Source organism: Triticum aestivum, chromosome 2B (assembly GCF_018294505.1).
Source record: "Triticum aestivum cultivar Chinese Spring chromosome 2B, IWGSC CS RefSeq v2.1, whole genome shotgun sequence".
NCBI lineage: Eukaryota > Viridiplantae > Streptophyta > Magnoliopsida > Poales > Poaceae > Triticum > Triticum aestivum.
This window is the reverse complement of record NC_057798.1, coordinates 109,091,534-109,102,644: the sequence shown is the minus strand read 5'-3', so window position 1 is coordinate 109,102,644 and position 11,111 is coordinate 109,091,534. Positions and strand designations below refer to the sequence as shown.

The 11,111-nt window shown below is 49.6% G+C and overlaps 1 protein-coding gene across 1 annotated transcript; it reads left to right on the top strand.

Annotated features, from left to right (window-relative positions):
- The first annotated feature begins 5,771 nt into the window (after positions 1–5,771).
- LOC123043768 (basic proline-rich protein) lies at positions 5,772–8,595 on the top strand. The gene has a single exon (XM_044466341.1). It carries the CDS (start codon positions 5,854–5,856, stop codon positions 8,380–8,382), a length of 2,529 nt encoding a protein of 842 aa, XP_044322276.1. The 5' UTR covers positions 5,772–5,853; the 3' UTR covers positions 8,383–8,595.
- Positions 8,596–11,111: the final 2,516 nt, after the last annotated feature.

Here is an 11,111-nt window from a genome sequence, read left to right as displayed (position 1 = left end):
CAAATCTTAAAATACAATTATATATCAAAAAAATCAGAAAAATAAAACTAATTCATTTTAAAACCCCTTGAAGGTTTGACAAAAGGTTTGATACAATAAATTATTACACATCATTTCTTCCCTTGTGTCCCTGCTTGCTTACGATTGTGCCGTATCCATGGAGCATCCTCATCATTTAACTTAATGCTTGGGTCGGTGTTCACTTTGAAGGGCGGAATTTCAGCAAACATATTATAATCTTCTGACATGTCTGTCTTGTCCTCCACTCCCACGATGTTTCTTTTCCCTGAAAGAACAATGTGGCGCTTTGGATCATCGCATGATGCACTGATCGTTTTCTTATCTTTCCGTTTCCTCGGTTTGCTACTCATGTCCTTCACATAGAAAACCTGAGCGACATCTTTCGCTAGGACGAATGGTTCGTCAAGGTAACCAAGATTGTTGAAATCCACCATTGTCATTCCGTATTGCTGGTCCACCTTTACCCCACCTCCTGTTAGCTTGAACCATTTGCACCGGAACAAAGGGACCTTAAAGGAGGGTCCATAGTCAAGTTCCCATATCTCCTCTATGTAACCATAATATGTGACCTTTTGCCCATTCTCGGTTGCTGCATCAAAGCGGACACCACTGTTTTGGTTGGTGCTCTTTTTATCTTGGGCGATCGTGTAAAATGTATTCCCATTTATCTCGTACCCTTGGAAAGTCGTTATAGTCGAAGATGGTGTCTTGGCCAACATGTACAGCTGATCTACAACATCATTGTTATTCATTAAATGTTTTCTCAACCAACTGCCGAAAGTCTCCATGTGGGCCTTCCTAATCCAGGATTCAGGCTTCCCCGGGTTGTCCGAGCGTAAAATATTCTTGTGTTTCTCAAAGTACGGAGCCACCAAGCTGGAATTGGTCAGTACAGTGTGGTGTGCTTCAGTCAGAGAATGGCCGTCCATACATATCGTTGATTTCCTTCCGATCGTGCCTTTTCCACTTAGTCTCCCCTCGTGCCGCGATCGAGGAAGACCAATCGGCTTAAGGTCAGGAACAAAGTCAACACAAAACTCAATTACCTCCTCATTTACATAGCCCTTGGCGATGCTTCCTTCTGGCCTAGCACGGTTACGAACATATTTCTTTAATACTCCCATGAACCTCTCGAAGGGGAACATATTGTGTAGAAATACAGGACCGAGAACGAAAATCTCTTCGACTAGGTGAACCAGGAGGTGCGTCATAATATTGAAGAAGGATGGCGGGAACACCAACTCGAAACTGACAAGACATTGGATCACATCGTTCTGTAACCGTGGTAGAACTTCTGGATTGATTACCTTCTGAGAGATTGCATTGAGGAATGCACATAGCTTCACAATGGCTACTCGAACATTTTCCGGCAGGAGCCCCCTCAAAGCAATCGGAAGCAATTGCGTCATAATCACGTGGCAGTCGTGAGACTTCAGGTTTTGGAACTTTTTCTCCGCCATGTTTATTATTCCCTTTATATTGGACGAGAATCCAGACGGGACCTTCATACTGCTCAGGCATTCAAAAAAGATGACCTTCTCTTCTTTGGTCAGAGCGTAGCTGGCACGACCTTGAAACCATTCCGGATGCCGGTCATCAGGGTCTTTCAAACGTTGCTGGTCCTGCCGTGCTTCCTTTGTATCATTTGTCTTCCCATACACGCCCAAGAAGCTTAGGAGGTTCACGCAAATATTCTTCGTAACGTGCATCACGTCGATTGCAGAGCGGACATCTAGGACTTTCCAATATTCTAGCTCCCAGAATATAGATTTCTTCTTCCACATGGCTGCGTGCCCGTCAGCTCCCTTCGGAACTGATTGTCCGCCAGGACCCTTTCCAAAGATGACTTTCAAATCCTTGACCATATCAAATACCTCAGCACCAGTGCGTTCCGCAGGCTTCGGCCGGTGATCTGCCTTGCCGTTGTAATGCTTGCCTTTCTTTCTTACTGGATGAATTTTCGGAAGAAATCGACGATGCCCAAGGTACACGTTCTTCTTACAATTTGGCAAATGTACACTTTCAGTCTCATGTAAGCAGTGTGTGCATGCATTGTATCCCTTATTTGACAGTCCCGAAAGGTTACTAAGAGCAGGCCAATCGTTGATGGTTACGAAAAGCAACGCTCGTAGGTCAAATTCCTCTTGTTTGTGCTCATCCCACACACGGACACCACCCCACAGCTGTAAAAGTTCATCAACTAATGGCCTTAGGTACACATCGATGTCGTTGCCGGGTTGCTTCGGACCTTCGATGAGCACTGGCATCATAATGAACTTCCGCTTCATGCACAACCAAGGAGGAAGGTTGTAGATGCATAGAGTCACGGGCCAGGTGCTATGGCTGGAGCTCTGCTCGCCAAAAGGATTCATGCCATCCGTACTTAGAGCAAATCTTATGTTCCTTGCGTCAGCTGCAAAATCTTTGAACCATCTGTCGATCTTTCTCCATTGCGTTCCATCTGCGGTGTGTCTCAACTCCCCGTCCGACTTACGGTCCTCTTTGTGCCATCGCAACAACTTGGCATGCTCTTTGTTCCTGAACAGACGTTTCAACCGTGGTATTATAGGAGCATACCACATCACCTTGGCGGGAACCCTCTTCCTGGGTTTCTGGCCCTCAACATCGTCACCAGGGTCATCGCCTCTGATCTTATAACGCAATGCAGTGCATACCGGGCATTCATTCAAATTCTCGTATTCACCGCGGTAGAGGATGCAGTCGTTGATGCATGCATGTATCTTCAGAACCTCTAAACCTAGAGGGCAGACAACCTTCTTTGCTTCGTACGTACTGGCGGGCAACTCGTTATCCTTTGGAAACATATTCTTCAACATTTTCAGCAAGTTTTCAAATGCCGAGTCAGCTACACCTGCCTCTGCCTTCCATTTCAGCAAATCCAGTGTGCAGCCCAGCTTTTTCAGACCATCATCGCATCCGGGGTACAGCGCCTTTCTGTGATCCTCTAACATGCGATCCAAATTCTCCCTCTCCTTTTCAGTTTCGCAGCGTCTCCGTGCATCAGCAATGGTCCGACCAAGATCATCAACGGGATCATCACGTGCCTCTTCTTCACCTTCCCCTTCACCTTCAGCATCCTCCATGAAAGTATCACCGAAATGAGCAAGATAGCTTTCATCGATGAAATCATCCCCTTCTTCATCTTCTTCCATTATAACCCCTCTTTCTCCATGCTTGGTCCAACAATTATAGCTTGGCATGAAACCGTGCCGAAGCAGATGCATGTGAACATCTCTTGAGGAAGAGTAACCCTTCTGATTCTTACAGATAACACATGGACAGATAACAAAACCCCCCTGCTTGTTCGCATTAGCCACTACGAGGAAATCTTTCAAACCCGTAGTAAACTCGCCGGAGAGTCGGTTACCGTACATCCATTGCCGATTCATCTGCATTATTATAATATAAAATATATAATTAACCATCATGCATTTGTTAAACTAACTAGCTACAAATAATATAAATTAAACAATGAACTGCACACATGCATATTTTATCAATGACACACATGCATGAAAGGTTCAAGTTGCTAACCGCGATCGAGGAGGAAAAAATAAATGAGGAACCTCAAGTGTGGCTCCAACACTTCATATCATGTTTGTTTCACCCTCTTAGGGCATTTCATCAAACACCTTGTGTGCATAAGAGGAACCAAAAGCAAACCTACACCCCCTTGTGAAGCTTGTGAAGAGAAGTGGCACCAAATGGCTAAGTGAGCGTGCTGAACTGGTATATATAGGGGAGGAGCTTTAGTCGCGGTTGGCCTGGCCAACCGCGACTAAAGGCCTTTGCGCACCTTTAGTCGCGGTTGGCCTGGCCAACCGCGACTAAAGCCCGCGAGCTTTAGTCGCGGTTGGCCAGGCCAACCGCGACTAAAGGCCTTTGGGCACCTTTAGTCGCGGTTGGCCTGGCCAACCGCGACTAAAGCCCGCGAGCGCCCTGGGCCCAGGCATTTGGTCGCGGTTCATCTGCCGAACCGCGACTGAAGACTTCATTAGTCGCGGTTCCTACAGTTTCGCGACTAATGAGGCTGGACGGAAGCCTCTTTTTCTACTAGTGTATCTTTCTTCGCCTACCGGGAAAACATGGATTAACCTTGTGCTTGCCAATCAGGGACTGATTGGTGAGGGTGTGTCTGCTGGTGAAGATGAATTTCTCCATCCAATGGCCTTGGATCGGGCAACATCGAGGTGCCACCGGCTCTGATTGGTATTGCATGTCAAAGACTGGTTGCTGGGGATTTTTCTTCAATGGACATAACATAACCGCCTCTGTTTTCGCAGTCTCACAAAGAGAAGCCCCAAATGCCTGCAATCATGTTCTTTAATCTTCGTTTTTGTCCCTTCTAAGTGAGCCTCTAAACACTCTATTACAACTTTAAACTTTGCATCTGATTCTTCCAAAAACAAAGTATATCTCCCACCACTACTCTGGTAGTATGGGTTGAGGTTATTATATGTATGAGGTGCAATAATAGTGTAGTAAGTCCAAAATTCACAAGGCGGCTATTATTTGTACTCCCTCCGTCCCAAAGTTCTTGTCTTAGATTTGTCTAGATACGGAAGTACCGTCCCAAAATTCTTGTCTTAGATTTGTCTAGATACGGAAGTACCGTCCCCAAATTCTTGTTTTAGATTTGTCTAGATACGGAAGTATAGGTCAACCTTTACAACTCTTTTCGTAGAAAAATATAGTTATTGAGCATGCTTCTACATATATCACAAAATATCAAACTTCAAATATGACCAAATACAAAAAGAACGTTAAATAGTACTCCCTTTGTCCGTATCTAACACTAAATCTAAGGCAAGTAATTCAGGGTGGAGGTAATACTAGCATCACTCTATATTTGTTGATTTTAGTTATTTTTTGTTAGACGAATATCCAATTCTGAGCCAGGGTCATCTGCATCTGGTGAATAGTAAATTCAAAAAGAAATACTACAAAAATCTGAAAAAAACAATTCATGGAAGATATTTGAGTGTGTGAGGTGCGTGCCAAATCTCAAAACATTTGCACATCTGAGTAACTCTCAACAAAAAAAACTGAGTCCAAACAGTAAATTTTTTCACAAACCTTAAATTTTTCCTTTTTGCTGAGAGCTACTCAGACATCCAAATACTCTGAAATTTGGCGCGGAAACCACGCACACAGTCATCTTTTACACAATTTTTTTGGAATTTTTTGAATTTATTTCATTTTTTAACGATTTCTTTTTTCACTCTCGGGCTCACCTCCACAACGCCTCATTGTTAGATTTGTCCTTTTGTTTCTCAAGCTGTGAGCCATACTTAGATCTGAAATTTTGTCACGGCAATTGTACGTTATGTCTATTTCATGATTTGGCGTATGATGTCTTTGTTTTATTTTCATAAAAGTAGCTTTGTTGTTGCACAATGCTCACGAATATATATGTGCCTCGAGAATCAAACAGGTGTCGAGGACGATGCCCCCATCTGAATGGGCAATGCTAGACTTATGTAGGGAAGCTACTTATGTTTACGTAACAGCCAACGTGGAAGATTAGGATTGGTTTTTAGGGGAGGGTGGGGCCCACCCCTGAAAATCAGGGGATGTTTAGTTTGGCATGTTTCGTAAGCTTACGTAGGCACTTTGTAGGTTTAGCATTTTCGCATCTGAATTTACACCCTGTGTTTGCTTGCAAACTGGAATCTTATTTGCCACAAGCAGCGCTCCTACGCCTATACATACATGTATAGCGCATTCCTCTCCTTCTCAGCTTGAAACCACCACCACGATTACCACCTAGCACGAAGCACTGCAAAGTCCGGCTTGCTTCAGTTCACCGGCATGGCGTACCGAGTGCTGGAGGTCACCCTCCTGTCAGCCAAGGACCTGAAGAGCGTGAACCTCATCACGCGCATGGAGGTGTACGCGGTGGCGACCATCTCCGGCGACCCGATCACTCGCCAGTGCACCCCGCCGGACCCCCACGGCGGCCGCAACCCGACCTGGAACGCCACGCTCCAGTTCGCCGTGCCGCCCACCGCCGAGGAGGCCACGGGCGGCTGCCTCCACATCCTCCTCCGCGTCGAGCGCATCTTCGGCGGCGACCGCGACGTCGGCGAGGTCATCGTGCCCCTGTCCGAGATCCTCACCGGCGTCGGGCACGGCGCCGACTACGGCGCCCACAGCATGCCGCAGTTCGCGTCCTACCAGATCCGCAAGGTGCACCGCACCGAGGTGCGCGGCCTGCTCTACCTCACGTATCGTCTCGGCCCCATCGTGCTGCCGGAGCCCCATCTGGAGGTACCCGTCGACGAGTGGCCGGTCGTGGCGTACCCGGCGAAGCAGGTGATGCCGCCGCCGCCGCCTCCACCGCAGGCTGCCTGGCCCGGGTATGTGGCCGCGGCACCGCCGGCAAAACCACCTGCCGGCTACGTGGCTGTGCCACCGCCTCCACCTGCAAAGCCAGCCGGCTACATGGATGTGCCGTTTTCGCCTGAGAAAGCACCCGGGCATACGGCCTGGCCGTCTCCAATACCTTACTGGTACGGGTCCGCGCCATCACCTGCAAAGCAAGAAGGGCATGCCGCCGTGCCGCCGTCTCCGAAACCTTCTGGGTACGGGACCGCGCCATCGCCTGCAAAGCACGAAGGGCATGTCGCCGTGCCGCCGTCTCCTCATCCTTATGGGTACGGGAGCGCGCCATCGCCGGCAAAGCAAGAAGGACATGTCACCGTGCCGCCGTCTCCGAAACCTTCTGGGTACGGGACCGCGCCATCGCCTGCAAAGCACGAAGGGCATGTCGCCGTGCCGCCGTCTCCTCATCCTTATGGGTACGGGAGCGCGCCATCGCCGGCAAAGCAAGAAGGACATGTCACCGTGCCGCCGTCTCCGAAACCTTCTGGGTACGGGGCCGCGCCGTCGCCTGCAAAGCAAGAAGGACATGTCGCCGTGCCGCCGTCTCCAAAGCCAGCCGGCGGACATGTCGCCGTGCCACCGTCTCCTGAACCATCCGGTCGGGTGGTGTCCATGCCGCCTTCTTCAAAACCAGTCGGGCGTGTGGTGTCTATGCCACCGTCTACTCCGAAACCATCAGGTCAGGTGACGTCCATGCCACCTTCTCCAAAGCCAGTGGAACGTGCGGTGTCCATGCCGCCGTCTCAGAAACCGGTCGAACGTGTGGTGTCCATGCCGCCGTCTCAGAAACCGGCCGGGCCTGCGGTGTCCATGCCGCCGGCTCCGAAACCGGTCGACCGTGTGGTTTCCATGCCGCCGTCTCAGAAACCGGCCGGGCATGTGGTGTCCATGCCGCCGGCTCCGAAACCGGTCGACCGTGTGGTTTCCATGCCGCCGTCTCAGAAACCGGCCGGGCATGTGGTGTCCATGCCGCCGGCTCCGAAACCAGTTGAACGTGTGGTGTCCATGCCGCCGTCTCAGAAACCGGCCGGGCATGTGGTGTCCATGCCGCCGGCTCCGAAACCAGTTGAACGTGTGGTGTCCATGCCGCCGTCTCAGAAACCGGCCGGGCAGGTGGTGTCCGTGCCGCCGCCTCCACCGAAACCAGTCGAACGTGTGGTGTCCATGCCGCCGTCTCAGAAACCGGCCGGAAATGTGGTGTCCATGCCGCCGGCATCGAAACCAGTCGAACGTGCCGTGTCCATGCCGCCGTCTCAGAAACCAGTCGGGCGTGTGGCGTCCATGCCGCCGTCTCCAAAGCCAACCGAGCAGCATGTGTCCTTGCCGCCATCTGCAAAACCAGCGGCACAAGTGGCCCCGCCACCGTCTCCAAAACCTTCTGGATACGAGGCCCCGCCACCGTCTCCTCCTAAACCAGCTGCACATGTGGCCGTGCCGCCGTCCCCAAAACCATCAAGTCATTACACCGTGCCGCCGTCTCCAACACCCGCCGGACATGTCGCCACCATGCCGTCGTCGTCTCCGAAACCACCTGTTCATGCGGTGCCGCCATCTCCAAAGACAAGCACGCATGTGACCGTGCCGCCGTCGCCAAAGCCAGCCGGCGGATATGTGTCCGTGCCGCCGTCTCCAATGCCATCCGGCGGGCATGTGTCCATGCCGCCGTCTCCGTCACCATACGGCCAGGTGGTGTCCATGCCGCCTGCTCCAAAACCAGCCGCCCAAGTGGCCGTGGCCCCGCCTCCGAAACCAGCCAACTTGCCGGCAGATCACAACCCCAGCATGGAGTTCGGGTGGGGGCTGGGCGCCGGCCTGGTCAGCGGCGCAATCAGCGGGATGCTGGCCGGCGGCAACAAAGGAGAACCGATGGCGTACGCACCACAAGCCCCTCCACTCGCCCGCAGCCGTCAAGTGTCTGTGTCTAAGACGTACGGCAGAGATGTTTACACGCACTAATAACCTGCTAAGATCCAAATTTAGCTTGATACGAGTGTATAAACACTTATACGATGCACTAGTAAAGAGTGAAGGTTTGGCATGACTGGGTTTGTAGCTAGTTATGCTATAAATTAAGACATGGGTACGACTATGTATACTTCGTAATTTGAAATAACTAAGCTTTTATGCTCCTTATTAAGTTGCATATATGGAAGAGTAAACTGCATAAAACCACCATGTCTGAAAAATCAATTTGCTCAAACTATCTAAATTGCAGTGGATCTTAGTACTGAACATACTGAAACACGTGGTTAAATAATGTTTGTGAGCATTCTGAAACCAAAATGTGGTAGTTTTATGCAATTTACTCATACAATTGCGCATAGTTGCAGAGATTAATGCCTTTGCTATTTGTAAGGCAACTGAGAATAGATTTGGTGTTAGTCGGTTGGGGAGAGAAGATGAGGCGCAACTCTAAGGCAGAGCTCACCGTGGCAAGCGACAATAAGGCTCGGGGATGCCATCGAGGTCAAGCCGGAAGCAACCTGGAGCCGGTGACGATGTGACAATGGCGTGACCGATGGAAGGAGCCAGAGGTTGACATATCAAGGTGTGGGGTGTGTCAGTGTCAAAACCGGCGGATCTCGGGTAGGGGGTCCCAAACTGTGTGTCTTAGGATCAATGGTAACATGAACACGGGATTTTACCCAGCTTCGGGCTCTCTTGATGAGATAATACCCTACATGCTGCTTGATTGACTATAATGAGTATAGGGGTTACAAGAGTTGGTCTACCCCGAGATCATATGTTGTGGTCTAAACCCAAGAGGTATGATGAGTAATGTCATAATCCTCTATCGACTAACCTGGCCTCGGTTTATATAATATACCAGAGGCCTAGGATAACAAGAGTCCAAGCTGAATACGTCGGTGGGGGAGGAGTACTTGTCTTGATCACCAAGTCTTGTGGAATCTTCCTTGTATGCGTCAACTGTCCGAACTGGCCCATGAGTATTCGGCCATGGGGGTCCTCGGCCCAATCTAACTGGTCGGGAGACGACGTGGTGAGTACCCCCTAGTCCAGGACACCGTCAGTAGCCCCCTGAACCGGTCTTCAAGTTGGGGACGCTCCTCGATTCTTCCGAACTATTCTTCATCTTCAGTCGTCGGTCTTGAAAACTGGTTCAAAAAATCTTCTCATCTTCGATCTTGAGGATCGCGAAGTAATCCGAAGAGTTTATATGTCGGGTATCCGAGGAGCCCCTTTAAGTTTCCGGCCTTTATCAATGCCTTGTTATTATTATGCCACACCTCAGGTTTAAAGTTATTCCCCCGCGACAGTGTCCTCTTGCGTCCGAGCTCCAACGCCGGATTGCATTCGAGGTATCTTTTGCAGCCAAGCACCAACGCCGGACTGCTTCTGAGCTCCAACGTCGGAATGTATCCAAGTTGTAACGCCGGACTGTGTCCAAGCTCCAACTGTTGGAAATATGCCCTAGAGGCAATAATAAAAGTGTTATTATTATATTTCCTTGTTCATGATTATTGTCTTTTATTCATGCTATAACTGTATTATCCGGAAATCGTAATACACGTGTGAATACATAGACCACAATATGTCCCTAGTGAGCCTCTAGTTGACTAGCTCGTTGTGATCAACAGATAGTCATGGTTTCCTGGCTATGGACATTGGATGTCGTTGATAACGGGATCACATCATTAGGAGAATGATGTGATGGACAAGACCCAATCCTAAGCCTAGCACAAAGATCGTGTAGTTCGTTTGCTAGAGCTTTGCCAATGTCAAGTATCTCTTCCTTTGACCATGAGAGCGTGTAACTCCTGGATACCGTAGGAGTGCTTTGGGTGTATCAAACGTCACAACGTAACTGGGTGACTATAAAGGTGCACTACAGGTATCTCCGAAAGTATCTATTGTTTTATGCGGATCGAGACTGGGATTTGTCACTCTGTGTAAACGGAGAGGTATCTCTGGGCCCACTCGGTAGGACATCATCATATGCGCAACGTGACCAAGGAGTTGATCACGGGATGATGTGTTACGGAACGAGTAAAGTGACTTGCCGGTAACGATATTGAACAAGGTATTGGATACCGACGATCGAATCTCGGGCAAGTAACATACCGATAGACAAAGGGAATTGAATACGGGATTGATTAAGTCCTTGACATCGTGGTTCATCCGATGAGATCATCGTGGAACATGTGGGAGCCATCATGGGTATCCAGATCCCGCTGTTGGTTATTGACCGGAGAACGTCTCGGTCATGTCTGCATGTCTCCCGAACCCGTAGGGTCTACACACTTAAGGTTCGATGACGCTAGGGTTATAAAGGAAGTTTGTATGTGGTTACCGAATGTTGTTCGGAGTCCCGGATGAGATCCCGGACGTCACGAGGAGTTCCGGAATGGTCCGGAGGTAAAGATTTATATATGGGAAGTCCTATTTTGGCCACCGGAAAATGTTCGGGATTTTTCGGTATTGTACCGGGAAGGTTCTAGAAGGTTCCGAAGTGGGGCCCACCTGCATGGGGGGACCCACATGGACGTGGGTAGTGGGGGCAAGGCCCCACACCCCTGGTCAAGGCGCACCAAGATCCCCCCTTAGAAGGAATAAGATCATAACCCGAAGGGATAAGATCAAGATCCCTAAAAAGGGGGGATAACAATCGGTGGGGAAGGAAATAATGAGATTTCTTTCCTCCCACCTTGGCCAACGCCCCAATG